The sequence below is a fragment of the Oncorhynchus mykiss genome, chromosome 32 (genome assembly GCF_013265735.2).
Source record: "Oncorhynchus mykiss isolate Arlee chromosome 32, USDA_OmykA_1.1, whole genome shotgun sequence".
Taxonomy (NCBI): Eukaryota; Metazoa; Chordata; class Actinopteri; order Salmoniformes; family Salmonidae; genus Oncorhynchus; species Oncorhynchus mykiss.
In genome coordinates, this window is record NC_050572.1 from 10,756,204 (window position 1) to 10,772,533 (window position 16,330).

General features: G+C 43.2%; 1 protein-coding gene across 2 annotated transcripts in view; it reads left to right on the forward strand.

Moving 5' to 3' along the window:
* The first annotated feature begins 2,847 nt into the window (after positions 1 to 2,847).
* Positions 2,848 to 16,330, forward strand: part of LOC110489377 (integrin beta-8-like) — a 50,349-nt gene continuing 36,866 nt past the window's right edge. The window contains exons 1-4 of one of the 2 annotated variants that reach the window (XM_036971573.1): positions 2,848 to 3,311; positions 5,736 to 5,821; positions 15,868 to 16,039; positions 16,226 to 16,330. The exon at positions 16,226 to 16,330 is cut by the window's right edge and continues 2 nt beyond it. In XM_036971573.1, the coding sequence (XP_036827468.1) occupies positions 3,065 to 3,311; positions 5,736 to 5,821; positions 15,868 to 16,039; positions 16,226 to 16,330 (610 nt within the window). In that variant the 5' untranslated portion in view covers positions 2,848 to 3,064. The remainder of the gene's footprint in view (positions 3,312 to 5,735; positions 5,822 to 15,867; positions 16,040 to 16,225) is intronic. The other variant, XM_036971572.1, reaches the window with a different exon arrangement.

Here is a 16,330-nt window from a genome sequence, read left to right on the forward strand (position 1 = left end):
CAACATCTTATAGGACCAGGGCTCAAATAAAAATATAATAATCAATAATTTTGCTCTTTATTTAGCCATCTTACATATAAAACCTTCCTTATTTGTTTATCAATAAGGGTGAAGAACTCACCACAGGTTAATGAGAAGGGTGGGCTGTAAAGGATGCACATACAGTGCCGTGCAGAAGTGTTCATCCCCCGTGGCGTTTTACCGATTTTGTTGCATTACAACCTGTAATTTAATTTTATTATTATTTGTATTTCATGTAATGGACATACACAAAATAGTCCAAATTGGTGAAGTGGAATGAAAAAAATTATTACAAACCCCCCCCCCCGGAAAAGTGCATATGTATTCACCCCCTTTGCTATGAAGCCCCTAAATTAGATCTGGTGCAACCACTTACCTTCAGAAGTAATTAGTTAAATAATGTCCATCTGTGTGCAATCTAAGTGTCATATGATCTGTCACATGATCTCAGTATATATACACCTGTCCTGAAAGGCCCCATTGTCTGCAACACCACTAAGTAATGTGCACCACCAAGCAAGCGGCACCATGAAGACCAAGGATCTCTCCAAACACGTCAGGGACAAAGTTGTGGAGAAGTACAGATCAGGGTTGGGTTATAAAAAATATCAGAAACTTTGAACATCCCACGAGGCACCGTTAAAATCCATTATTAAAAAATGGAAAGAATATGGCACCACAACAAACCTGCCAAGAGAGGGCCGCCCATCAAAACTCACAGACCAGGCAAGGAGGGAATTAATCAGAGAGGCAACAAAGAGACCAAAGATAACCATGAAGGAGCTGCAAAGCTACACAGCGGAGAATGGAGTATCTGTCCATAGAACCACTTTAAGCCATACACTCCACAGAGCTGGGCTCTGCGGAAGAGTGGCAAGAAAAAAGGCATTGCTTAAAGAAAAAAATTTGCAAACAAGTTTGGTGTTCGCCAAAGGGCATGTGGGAGACTCCCCAAACATATGGAAGAAGGTACTCTGGTCAGATGAGACTAAAATGTAGCTTTTTGGCCATCAAGGAAAATGCTATGTCTGGAGCAAACACAACACCTCTCATCACCCTGAGAGCACCATCCCCACAGTGAAGCATGGTGGTGGCAGCATCATGCTGTGGGGATGTTTTTCATCTGCAGGGACTGGGATACTGGTCAGAATGGAAGGAATGATGGATGACGCTAAATACTTGAGGAAAACCTGTTTCAGTCTTCCAGAGATTTGAGACTGGGACAGAGGTTCACCTTCCAGCAGGACAATGACCCTAAGCATACTGCTAAAGCAACACTCGAGTGGTTTAAGGGGAAACATTTAAATGTCTTGGAATGGCCTAGTCAAAGCCCCCACCTCAATCCAATTGAGAATCTGTGTTATGACTTAAAGATTGTTGTACACCAGTGGAACCAATCCAACTTGAAGAAGCTGGAGCAGTTTTGCCTTGAATAATGAGCAACAATCCCAGTGGCTAGATGTGTCAAGCTTTTAGAGACATAACCCAAGAGACTTGTAGCTGTAATTGCTGCAACAGGTGGCTCTACAAAGTATTGACTTCGGGGGGTGAATAGTTATGAACGCTCAAGTTTTCAGTTTTTTGGGGTCATATTTCTTGTTTGTTTCACAATAAAAAAATATTTTGCATCTTCAAAGTGGTAGGCATGTTGTGTAAATCAAATGATACAAACCCCCCCAAAATCTATTTTAATTACAGGTTGTAAGGCAACAAAATAGGAAAAATGCCAAGGGGGGTGAATACTTTCGCAAGCCACTGTAACTCTGCAATGTTGGGATGTATTTGGAGAGAGTATCGGTCTTAAATCATTTCCCACACACAGTCTGTGCCTGTATTTAGTTTTCATGCTAGTGAGGGCCGAGAATCCACTCTCACATAGGTACATGGTTGCAAAGGGCATCAGTGTCATAACAGCGCGATTTGCCAAGGCAAGAAACTCTGAGCGCAGCCCAATCCAGAAATCTGGCAGTGGCTTCTGATTAAATTGAAGCAAGCTGGTCCTGGGGCTCTGTTCACAAACACAAACACACCCCACAGAGCCCCAGGAAAGCAACACAATTAGACCCAAACAAATCATGAGAAAACAACAAGATAATTACTTGACACATTGGAAAGAATTAACAAAAAAATAGAGCAAACTAGAATGCTATTTGGCCCTAAACAGAGAGTACACAGTGGCAGAATACCTGACCACTGTGACTGACCCAAACTTAAGGAAAGCTTTGACTATGTACAGACTCAGTGAGTATAGCCTTGCTATTGAGAAAGGCCGCCGTAGGCAGACATGGCTCTCAAGAGAAGACAGGCTATGTGCTCACTGCCCACAAAATGAGGTGGAAACTGAGCTGCACTATCTAACCTCCTGATGTATGACCATATTAGAGACACATATTTCCCTCAGATTACACAGATCAACAAATAATTAAAAAACAAACCTATTTTTGATAAACTCCCATATCTACTGGGTGAAATACCACAGTGTGCCATCACAGCAGCAAGATTTGTGACCTGTTGCCACAAGAAAAGGGCAACCAGTGAAGAACAAACACCATTGTAAATACAACCCATATTTATGCTTATTTATTTTCCATTTTGTACTTGTAACTATTTGCACATCGTTACAACACAGCATACTATGTGCAATGTTTACTGTAACTTGTTACTGTTTATTACACTTTTGTTTATTATCTATTTCACTTGCTTTGGCAATGTTAACATATGTTTCCCATGCCAATAAAGCCCATTGAAATGAATTGAGAGAGAGATAAAGAGAGAGGGAGCGAATTTCTCATGCAGGGAGAAAATTAGCACATGGACGTGAAACGCTCAAGGTTGAAACATTGCAAAGAAGAAACAAATCATTTGTTATTCGAACGGGCTCAGTCTCTCCTGGGACGCAGGATGTGCTGGGGAATGCACAAAACAACAGCTGCTACGATGAGAGAGAAAGAGAGATGTCTCGTTTTCACTTTCTCCTTTTCGCTTTAAAGCTTGCCGGGTGATTCTACATGAAGCAGATGAATGGGGGGAAATTTAAAAAAAAATGCACCGATGCACCAACGACCACCGTGCATTCCCGGCGCTGCTTCTTGTTAGCGCGGACGCAAGGTATTTCCCGGTTGATTATCGGATAGTGTCAGTAGTAGCCTGTGACCGGAGCTGCTGCTGGTGTCTCGACTACAAGCCTGCTCCTGGTGTGGATATGACTTCCTGGCTACGTAAATACGACAATCCTGTGCTGCTCTTCCTGCTTTTGGCCGCTAACATCACCAGCGGGAGCTCTCATTCCGGTGAGTGACAGAATATACCTTGATAGCTCGGCGAGGCTACTGCAGAAATAACGAATGGAGACGTATCTTTATTAAATGGATAACATCATCATTGTGTCAATGGGTGCCACAGATGAATGAATAAAGCAATCATTAACAATGAATGAATGTCCGAGTGTCCCAGATTTGCGTTTATTATGCTATGTCTAGTTTATGAGACCAGTCTGGATTATTATTATTATTATTTTTAAAATGTATATTTTTTAATTAACAACAAATCAATACATAAAGCACATGAGGGAACACAAGCATACATAGATTACAAACAATGGACGATAATGTCCCGACTCGTCAATGTCCCGACTCGTCACCCTGCTGGTCATCTATCAGCGTCCCCGACGTGACGTTGCACTGACACATCTTATTGTGTCAATAACAATGAAAACCACATATAGCCTATCAATGCACTGCATCTTTCAAATACATTTTTGCATACTGTTATACTCTCAGCCTTATATTATAAATCTCTTCAGGCATTGAAAAGTTGTTGATTATGTTTATCGCGGCATTGATCCTGTTATTGATCTGTCAAGAGCCCAGCTACACAGTAATTAAGTCAGAGCTGCTTGTTAATTCACTAATTAATCATAAATTAATTTAACAAATGAGTCAAGCTGGGATCTGTAGCATTCCTAACAAGGCCTACATAACATTACAACACCAATCTCACAGGGAATACATGGGATATTAGCCTGATATTGATTTGGTAGTGGAATTATGTCCATAGTTCTTATGCGGGACATTGTTTAGAAGCACAGTATTTGCCTACTCTACTGTCTGTAGCATAATTACTCGGATTAATGTGTTTGACTGCATGGTGAAGGGGAGTTTTTTTTTAACTAGGCAAGACAGTTAATAACAAATTTCTTATTTACAATGACGGCCTACCGGGGATAGATTTTTACCTTGTCAGCTCGGGGATTCAATCTAGGAACCTTTCGGTTACTGGCCCAACACTCTAACCACTAGGCTACCTGCCGCCCCTACATATAAACACATGTAAAGTGTTTCATGAGCTGAAGAAAAACAATCCCTGAAATGTTCCATATGCACAAAAAGCTTATTTCGCTCAAATTTTGTGCAGAGGAGTATTTCTGTCTGTAATAAAGCCCTTCAATTGACCCATTTCCTTATATGAAGGGCTGATCCAGTGAAATAACTACACTGGAGCACCTGTTCACTCACTCACTCACACACACACACACACACACACACACACACACACACACACACACACACACACACACACACACACACACACACACACACACACACACACACACACACACACACAGTCTTGTACAGCTACACATAATTCAGTCCGATTCAAAATCCTATTTTCCCTTAAACTTAAACTTAACCTTAACCTTAACCCTAACCCTAGCTCCTAACCCTAACCTTAACCCTAACCCTAGCTCCTAACCCTAACCTTAACCCTATCCCTAGCTCCTAACCCTAACCTTAACCCTATCCCTAGCTCCTAACCTTAACCCTATCCCTAGCTCCTAACCCTAACCTTAACCCTATCCCTAGCTCCTAACCCTAACCTTAACCCTAACCCTAGCTCCTAACCCTAACCTTAACCCTATCCCTAGCTCCTAACCCTAACCTTAACCCTATCCCTAGCTCCTAACCCTAACCTTAACCCTATCCCTAGCTCCTAACCTTAACCCTATCCCTAGCTCCTAACCCTAACCTTAACCCTAACCCTAGCTCCTAACCCTAACCTTAACCCTATCCCTAGCTCCTAACCCTAACCTTAACCCTATCCCTAGCTCCTAACCCTAACCTTAACCCTATCCCTAGCTCCTAACCCTAACCTTAACCCTATCCCTAGCTCCTAACCCTAACCTTAACCCTATCCCTAGCTCCTAACCCTAACCTTAACCCTATCCCTAGCTCCTAACCCTAACCTTAACCCTATCCCTAGCTCCTAACCCTAACCTTAACCCTATCCCTAGCTCCTAACGTAATTATAACCCTAACACTAATTCTAATCTTAGACTTAAACCCCCTAGAAATAGAATTTGACCTCGTGGGGGCTCACATACACACATACACACACACATACACACACACATACACACACACACACACACACACACACACACACACACACACACACACACACACACACACACACACACACATACACACACACACACACACACACACACACACACACAGTAAGCTGTTGTGACTACACTGATTCTCTAATTTCCTGATTTAAACATGGTCATTGACAGTCTTAGTGCTGCATGGTTAATGACGGTTTCTCCAGTCAGTCTTTCATATGCTAATTCTCTCTTCTCGTCCTCTCTCTCTCTCTCTCTCTCTCTCTCTCTCTTTCTCTCTCTCTCTATTTCTCTTTATTACTTTCTACAGGTGAGAGTGTGTGTTCGTCTCCTCCTGTCTCATCATGTTCAGAGTGCCTCCAACGCGGACCACGGTGTGCCTGGTGCTTTCAGGAGGTATGAGTGAGAGAGAGAGAGAGAGAGAAAGAGAGAGAGAGAGAGAGAGAGAGAGAGAGTTTGAGTTTTTATAAAACCTTTATTTTTTACTCAAATGTTAACATAAAATAATGACACACTGCCTTTTCAGAAATAAAACAACAAATGTAATTCCTAAACAAAAATAAATACATAACATATACATTCAACTTATTTCAGCAGCAAAAAATAATTTCCCCTCCTCTACAAAACAAAGCGCTCCTTCGTAGGCCCACTTCTCCTCAAATAATAGGAGATCTTTTACAGCTGAAAAGAACTCAAAATCTACTTTTATTCTTGCTTTCACTAAACCTTTAAAAACACATCTTACATCCTGCCCATATCCCGTTTCTATCTTATGTTTCCTACTCAGAAAAATTGACATCTTAGCTTGTCCCAAAACAAAATTTAACATTTGACATTTTCTTTTCTGTTGTTTACTATAATGAAACCCCAAAATAAAAACAGTGTTATTGAAAAACTCCCCTACAGCTTTAAACAAAGATTCCAGCATTTCGAATAGAGGTTTTATCCTCTCACACTCCATAAAACAGTGAAAAATGGTTTCTCTTATATTACAAAAAGGACATCCATCTCTAACATCTGAGTTAATAACAGATACAAAAGCATTAACTGCAATGATGCCATGTAAAACCCTCCATTGCATATCACCAGTACCCTTTTGTAACGGTGGTTTGTACAGTGCTCTCCATGCTGGCTTTACCTTGTCATCAATGCCCAATTTTACCCTCCATGGAGTATCTTTTCTATTTTTCAATTTATCTTTATTCAACACCTTGACACACCCTCTATACAATTCCTTCCCATTCACCTCATCCAAACCCACCTCCTCCAACCCTCTCAAATCCAGCAATAACGCCTTTCTTTCTGACTCTGGGATATTTGGTGTAATCCCTAGTTTTGGAAATGAGACGTCTTCATCTTGCACAATCTTCTTGTGGCTACTAAGCATACCCCATTCTTCCGCTGACAGAGCCTTCCTACAGCTCCCCAGCATTTGTCCGACAATCCTTTCCGACCTCATCCCCAAATGTTCTGCCATCCGTCTTCTATCCATTAAGGCGGGCCCAGCCATGGCCATTAACTGTCTTAAGGTGATGATTTTCCCCTTCACCAGAATCTTGGAGAAATGTGGAACAGCTGCAGTTGTACAGTCCAGTCTTGCCCCATACACCAGAGGTTCCTCCAACAGCCAATGCACTGACTCCGCTGAAGTTCTTCTGGACACCTTCATTACGCTCCACACTCTGAGAAGGCCTCTGTAAAACGGAGGTACTCCCTCCCTAGAAATCTGGCTACTATCAACCAGAAATAAAGCCTTCTTTAAACCTAATCCTCCAACCCGCTGTAATATAAGACCTGCCACCCCTCTCCACACCACATTTTCCGGTCCATAAAGCAACCTTTGAATAAACTGAAACCGGAAAGCAGCAGCCCTACTAGCAAGATGTACAAGACCTTGTCCCCCCTCCTCTTTTGACAAATACAAAACACTTTGTGGAACCCAGTGATATTTATCCCAAAAGAAATCCACAATAATTGCCTGTATCTTAGCCAGAAGGCCAGATGGTGGTTCTAAAACTGACAACCGATGCCACAGTGCAGATGCAATCACATTGTTAACTATAATAGTACGCCCCCTATATGACATACGAGATAGTAACCAACGCCATCTCCTCATCCTCCCTTCCACCATTTCAACCACCCCACTCCAATTTTTTTCCATAGTCCCCTCATCTCCTAGGTACACTCCAAGATACTTAAAACCTCCCTTACACCATTCTAGCCCCCCTGGCAAAGCCATGATCCCCCCAGACCATTCTCCAATCTGTAAAGCACAACTCTTTTCCCAATTTACCTTTGCAGAGGATATTCCCCTAAAACGATCAACCATTAGACTCAAACTATCCACCTCCGCTTGATTTTTCACTAGCACAACTACATCATCAGCATAGGCTGAAAGACGAATAGGAGGAATATCCTCTGAAAGGCACACCCCTGCAATACGACTTCTAATGCTATTTAGTAGTGGCTCTATAGCAATAGCATATAACATCCCTGACATAGAACATCCCTGCCTAATACCTCTACACACTTTAAAAGGAGCACTCAAACCACCGTTAACTTTCAATACACTTTCAATGTCACCATATATCACCTTTATCATGGCAATAAAACCAGAGCTGAACCCAAACGCTTCAAACGTGTGCCATAAATATTGATGTTCAACTCGGTCAAATGCCTTTTCCTGATCAATTGAAATTAGACCAGCATCCAACCCAATAGCCCTAGAGACGTCCAAAAAACCACGAATCAGAGAAATGTTATCCCCTATCTGCCTGCCAGGAACACAGTAGGACTGATCCGTATGTATGATTTGCCCCATCACCTCCCTCAGCCTGTTGGACAAAGCCTTTGACAATATTTTATAATCAGTACACAATAAAGCCACCGGCCTCCAGTTCTTCACCTCCCTCGGGTCACCCTTTTTAGGCAGTAGGGTGAGGACAGCCCTTCTGCAGCTTATTGGTAGTAACCCTCCGGTTAAACTATCATTAGCTACTTCTAACCAATCCTCTCCCAACATAGCCCAAAAAGACTTAAAAAAGTCAACGGGAAGCCCATCAATGCCTGGTGCCCTTCCATTTTCCATTCCTTTTAATGCAGTGTATAAATCCTGCAAAGACAATGGTTGCTCAAGCTCAACCTGAGCTTCTGCAGGCACCTTTGGGAGCCCATCAAAGAACTGCTGTGTCACTGTTTTGTCCTCTTTGTACTCACACTTGTAGAGCTCAGCATAGAACTCTACTGCCCTCTTTCTAATTTCACTAGGGCTAGTGAGCTCTTGTCCAACAGCTGATTTGAGACAATGAATAATTTTTCTTTGTCCATTCTTTTTCGCTAAACCAAAGAAAAATTTGGATGAGGCATCCATTTCAGATATGCCCTGAAATTTACTTCTCACCAATGCCCCCTGTGTTCTGATACCCAGCAGATCTGCCAATGTAGCTTTTCTCCTCTTGAGGGCCTGAGTATGGCCTCGATCTCCTGTGGTCTCAACCAACGTCATGAGTTCCACTATTTCAATCTCTAGGGCTTTCATTGATCTGGTGATATCCTTGGTGACATTCCTCGTGTATTGATTACAAAATTGTTGAATCTGGATTTTCCCTATATCCCACCATTGTTGAAGGGATACAAAACTGGCCTTTTGAGACCTCCACCTCTCCCAAAAAAAACTGAAACAATTCCTGAAGTGAGCATCACTCAATAAAGTTATATTAAAATGCCAGTATGCGCTTTTAGGTTTTACATCGTTAATGAACACCACCTCTGTTATTAAACAATGATCAGAAAATCCCACTGGAGTTATCACACTTGATTTACAGACCTGAGATTGATGCTCAAAAACATAAAACCTATCTAACCTGGCCATAGAGATGATGTTCTCTCTCACATGCGCCCAGGTGTACTGCCTTGTTCCTCCATGTTGACTCCTCCAAATATCACACAGTTCATTTGTTACAATAAGGCGTTTTAAAAACGTCCTTGAGGCTATATGAGGTTCTTGGTGATTTCTATCTAAATCACTAACTGTGCAGTTAAAATCCCCAGCAATAAACAAATAATCTTCTTTGTTACATTTCTCAATGGTATTTGATAATGTCTCTAAAAAACATACCCTCTCAACTGTCACCACTGGGGCATATACATTTATCAGACACATATTGATGTTTTCATACCTTGCTCTAACTTTTAATAACCTCCCCTCAACTACCTCTTCAACCTCATATGACAAAGGCAAAAACCCTTTTGAGAACAAGATAACCACACCCCCACTTTTTGAGTTTTTATGACTACACACCACTGTCCCCCCCCACTCCTGTTGCCACATAACTTCATTTTCCAAATTACTATGCGTTTCTTGTAGAAAAATTATGTCACTTCCCTTTCCCCTCATTAACTCATACACCATGGCTCTTTTTTTAACATCTCTTGCCCCATTTACGTTTAAAGAAGAGATCTTAAAACTGCTCATGGATAAGAAAAAAATACAGAGGAAGATACAGCCACCACATCTCTTTACAGAGTTAAAACTGCAACTGAACTCTTTCATTTTCTTTAGAATTTGCATCACTTATTACTCTCGTGACCACTTTCTTGAGTCTAGCAATTTCAGGGCTTTTCAAACCTCCCCCTGTAATTTTTGACATCAGAAACTTTGCTGATTCAATAAACAATTCACGTTCAGGGAAAAAATCAGTTACATTGTAATCCTGCATATATTTCTTCCCTTTTGTCAACTTCAGAAATTGACGTATCTTCTCGATCCCATACCTCCCTTCCACCCCATCTATCTCACTATATTGTTGTGACGCGTCAGATGACTCACTCTCGCTATCCTCCCCAGAAGAAAACCCCATCTCTACAACCTGTTCATCTTCACCTGATTTATCCATCTCTACCTTTCTCTTAGAATTAGACCCTTCACCACCCCTTAAATTCTTCCTTTTACTCCTCGGTATTTTGAAAACATCCGCTTCCTTTTCCGTTATTTCAATCTCCTCTTGACCTCCAATTTCATTTTCCAGCACCACCTCAGCGACAGCAGTCGCAATCTCACCTAGTGATTCCCCTCCCTCTTTGTTCTGATCTACCACAATTGCCCCCGTATCCACAATGCCTTCCTCTCCTACTTTTCCAACCACATCTGCCCACCTTCTCTCTTCCCCTACACCTGTAGTATTTTCATCCCTTCGCTGTGGTACGTTAGTTGCACCCGCACTAAAGCTACTACCAGGCTCAGCGCGTTCATTCTCGGGACAATTACGCACCAAATGCCCCTCTCTTCCACATCCAAAACATTTCATTGATTCAGTAGATGCATAGAAGACATAATCAAATCCATCAATCTTAAAACTAAACGCTAAATTCAGTTCATCTCCTTCCTTTTTTAAAATCATATGCACTTGTCTCCTATGAGACACGACATGTTTCAACAACGGAGATTTGCATCCAAAAAGAACCTTCTTTATTGTAGATACGATTTGACCATGACGAGATAACTCTCGCTCTAACACTTCATCTCTAACAAATGGTGGCACGTTAGAAAGCATAACTTTCTTCGCCGGATTCATAAGCGGAAATACCGGCGTCTGTGTCTCCCGCAACACAACACCCCTCTCAACTATCTTATTCACCTTTTCAATTGAATCTAAGAATATCACTACAGCGCTATTCATCCTTGAGGCTGATTTGATGCTATCATACCCAATGATAGCACCCACAGCCAAGCTACATTCTTCCACTGAACACCCAGCCGCAGCAGGAATTTTTACTCCATGCCTCCGACTAAGTTTTTCAAACTCTACATTTCCGCGAGTGGCCATTGCAACCAGCCCCACCCGCTGGTTGTGCCCTCGCGAAAAAACAACCTCAAAGATCCCACCACCCCTATACGTGCTTAGTGATAGTTAAACAATATACCCTTAAAACAACTAAACTAATCAATATATATATATGTACATACCAAAACCCAATAGAGTGAAAAGAAATTTCATTCGCGCTCACAAACACTCTGCTTGACGACTCACTCCCAGCATGCACTCCGACGAGAGAGAGAGAGAGAGAGAGAGAGAGAGAGAGAGAGAGGGGGGGGGGGGCACGGAGAGAATGAGAGGAGAGAGAGATCAGGGGGGGCACAGAGAGAATGAGAGGAGAGAGGGGCGGGCACAGAGAGAATGAGAGGAGAGAGAGAAGAGTGCAGCATTCACATTCCTCTGTAGAGAAGCAGCAGGCTTTGATGTTGTTTAGGGAGGTGTATAATGTGTGTGTTTAACAGCATGTCAGTGTGTGTGTGTGTGTGTGTGTGTGGTCTTGTTCCTCTATCCTTGTGACGCACCCACACACACACACGCATGATAATAAGGTTATCATGACCTGGGTCACTGGTCTTGAGACTGAGTGGGTTTGCTCACTGGTGTGTGAATTGGAAAGCACCCCCCCCCACACACACACACACCCTGTATCAAAGTGAGGTAGCTCAGATAGCACACATTGTCAGTTCCAGTTTATGCCAGTCTGCTGGGCTGGTACGGGAGGAAAGTCCCTGTAGGACTGGCTTGGAGAGACTATGTTCCTGTAGGGCTGTAGCTTGGAGAGACTATGTTCCTGTAGGACTGGCTTGGAGAGACTATGTCCCTGTAGGACTGGCTTGGAGAGACTATGTTCCTGTTGGACTGGCTTGGAGAGACTATGTCCCTGTAGGACTGTAGCTTGGAGAGACTATGTCCCTGTAGGACTGTAGCTTGGAGAGACTATGTTCCTGTAGGACTGGCTTGGAGAGACTATGTCCCTGTAGGACTGGCTTGGAGAGACTATGTTCCTGTTGGACTGGCTTGGAGAGACTATGTCCCTGTAGGACTGTAGCTTGGAGAGACTATGTCCCTGTAGGACTGACTTGGAGAGACTATGTTCCTGTAGGACTGTAGCTTGGAGAGACTATGTTCCTGTAGGACTGGCTTGGAGAGACTATGTCCCTGTAGGACTGGCTTGGAGAGACTATGTTCCTGTTGGACTGGCTTGGAGAGACTATGTCCCTGTTGGACTGGCTTGGAGAGACTATGTTCCTGTAGGACTGGCTTGGAGAGACTATGTCCCTGTAGGACTGACTTGGAGAGACTATGTCCCTGTAGGACTGTAGCTTGGAGAGACTATGTCCCTGTAGGACTGGCTTGGAGAAACTATGTTCCTGTAGGACTGTAGCTTGGAGAGACTATGTCCCTGTAGGACTGTAGCTTGGAGAGACTATGTCCCTGTAGGACTGTGGCTTGGAGAGATTATGTTCCTGTAGGACTGGCTTGGAGAGACTATGTTCCTGTAGGATTGGCTTGGAGAGACTATGTCCCTGTAGGACTGGCTTGGAGAGACTATGTTCCTGTAGGACTGGCTTGGAGAGACTATGTCCCTGTATGACTGTAGCTTGGAGAGACTATGTTCCTGTAGGACTGTAGCTTGGAGAGACTATGTCCCTGTAGGACTGTAGCTTGGAGAGACTATGTTCCTGTAGCACTGTAGCTTGGATAGACTATGTTCCTGTAGGACTGTAGCTTGGAGAGACTATGTCCCTGTAGGACTGTAGCTTGGAGAGACTATGTTCCTGTAGGACTGGCTTGGAGAGACTATGTTCCTGTAGGACTGTAGCTTGGAGAGACTATGTTTTAGTTTCCCAGACACAGATTCAGCCTGGTCTTGGACTAGTTTTAGTTTCCCCAGACACAGATTCAGCCTGGTCCTGGACTAGTTTTAGTTTCCCCAGACACAGATTCAGCCTGGTCCTGGACTAGTTTTAGTGTCTGTGTCAGATAATCCGGACCATGTTTTACTGCTTGATTACAGGAACCTTGTATAGAAAACTCTTATTGAATACTGGCTGTGAAATAAGAGTCCTTTAAACATCCAGTCAAATGAAAGAGAGTAGGCTACTGACGTATGTAGATCAGTCCTGTTTTTTCCCCTATCAAATCAAATCAAATCACATCACATTTGATTTGTTATATGCTGAATACAACAAGTGTAGACCTTACCGTGAAACGCTGAATACAACAAGTGTAGACCTTACCGTGAAACGCTGAATACAACAAGTGTAGACCTTACCGTGAAACGCTGAATACAACAAGTGTAGACCTTACCGTGAAACGCTGAATACAACAAGTGTAGACCTTACCGTGAAACGCTGAATACAACAAGTGTAGACCTTACCGTGAAATGCTGAATACAACAAGTGTAGACCTTACCGTGAAACGCTGAATACAACAAGTGTAGACCTTACCGTGAAACGCTGAATACAACAAGTGTAGACCTTACCGTGAAATGCTGAATACAACAAGTGTAGACCTTACCGTGAAACGCTGAATACAACAAGTGTAGACCTTACCGTGAAACGCTGAATACAACAAGTGTAGACCTTACCGTGAAACGCTGAATACAACAAGTGTAGACCTTACCGTGAAACGCTGAATACAACAAGTGTAGACCTTACCGTGAAACGCTGAATACAACAAGTGTAGACCTTACCGTGAAATGCTGAATACAACAAGTGTAGACCTTACCGTGAAACGCTGAATACAACAAGTGTAGACCTTACCGTGAAATGCTGAATACAACAAGTGTAGACCTTACCGTGAAATTCTGAATACAACAAGTGTAGACCTTACCGTGAAATGCTGAATACAACAAGTGTAGACCTTACCGTGAAATGCTGAATACAACAAGTGTAGACCTTACCGTGAAACGCTGAATACAACAAGTGTAGACCTTACCGTGAAACGCTGAATACAACAAGTGTAGACCTTACCGTGAAATGCTGAATACAACAAGTGTAGACCTTACCGTGAAATGCTGAATACAACAAGTGTAGACCTTACCGTGAAATGCTGAATACAACAAGTGTAGACCTTACCGTGAAATGCTGAATACAACAAGTGTAGACCTTACAGTGAAATGCTTACTTTCAAGCCCTTAACTAACAATGCAGTTTTAAGAAAAATTAATAGTTTATAATAATATTTAATAAATATACAAAAGTAAAATATATAAGAGGGGTACCGGTACTGAGTCAATGTGCAGGGGTACAGGTTAGTTGAGGAAATTTCAGTAATATGTACCTGTAGGTAGGGGTAAAGTGACTATGCATAGATAATACATAATAAACAGCGAGTAGCAGCAGTGTAAAAAATTGTCCGGACAGCTATTTGATCAGCTGTTCAGGAGTCTTATGGCTTGGGTGTAGAAGCTGTTAAGAAGCCTTTTGAACCTCGACTTGGCGCTCCGGTACCGCTTGCCGTGTGGTGGCAGAGAGAACAATCTATGACTAGGGTGGCTGTGGTCTTGGGCAGATTTTTTGGGCCTTCCTCTTACACCGCCTGGTATAGAGGTCCTGGATAACAGCAACCATTAATGATGGTGTTGGAGTCGTGCTTGGCCACGCACAGGGAGTACAGGAGGGGACTGAGCACGCACCCCTGAGGGGCCCCTGTATTGAAGATCAGCGTGGCAGATGTGTTGTTGCCTTCCCTTACCACCTGGGGGGCGGCCTGTCAGGAAGTCCAGGATCCATTTGCAGAGGGAGGTGTTTAGTCCCAGGGTCCTTAGATTAGTGATGAACTTTGAGGGCACTATGGTGTTGAACACTGAGCTGTTGTCAATGAATATCATTCTCACATAGGTGTTCCTTTTGTGTGGAGTGAAATAGAGATTGCATCATCTGTGGATCTGTTGGGGCGGTATGCAAATTGGAGTGGGTCTAGGGTTTCTGGGATAATGGTGTTGATGTGAGCCATGACCAGCCTTTCATAGCATTCCATGGCTACAAACGTGAGTGCTACGGGTCGGTAGTCATTTAGGAAGGTTACCTTAGTGTTCTTGGGCACTGGGACTATGGTGGTCTGCTTCAAACATGTTTGTATTAGGTTGAAAATGTCAGTGAAGACACTTGCCAGTTTGTCTGTGCATGCTCTGAGTACACTTTCTGGTAATCCGTCTGGCCCTGCGGCCTTGTGAATGTTGACCTGTTTAAAGGTCAACAGTTTAAAGGGAAGCCCAGCTCACAAGCTCTGCCACATAAGACGAGCGTCAGAGCCGGTGTAGTAGGATTCAATCTTATTCCTGTTTTGATGCTTTGCCTGTTTGATGGTTCGTCGGAGGGCATAGCGGGATTTATTATAAGCTTCCGGGTTAGAGTCCCGCTCCTTGAAAGCAGCAGCTCTACACTTTAGCTCAGTGCCGATGTTGCCTGTAATCCATGGCTTCTGGTTGGGGAATGTACGTACGGTCACTGTGGGAACAACGTCATCGATGCACTTACTGATGAAGCCGGTGACAGCAGCCAATGGGGTTGCGTGATAAAATACAACATGAAATGGATTTGACCCCTTATATAATCTCCAGAGATAAAGGAATGGTCCCTAACCTCTAACCTTTGACATCTGACCTCTGACCCCTAACAGCGTTTCCTGGATGGAGCTGAGGTGGGAGAGCGCTGTGACCTGGCAGTGACCCTGGCCAGGAGGGGGTGTGGCCTAGAATTCATAGAGCATCCAGAGGTTATGGTGGAGGTCAACCCTACGACCAGCAGAACCCAGGTTTCACCTGGAGAGATCACACTCACACTCCAACCAGGTGAGGGGCAGAGTAACTCACTGATTGGCTGTTTTTGTACATTGACCTGTTATAATGTACATCGTGATGCATGTGGTTGTTTCTGGTTGTTGTACATAATATTGTCCTGAGCTTTATTTCCTGGTTGTAACGCTGCTTCGTTGTAAGTGTTTGTTTTGTTCCAAATCAACATGACACTGTGTGTAGGTGCTGAGGCCAGTGTGGTAGTAGCAGTACAACAGTTAGAGAGGTATCCTGTTGATCTGTACTACCTGGTGGACGTATCAGCATCCATGCAGGACAACCTGGACC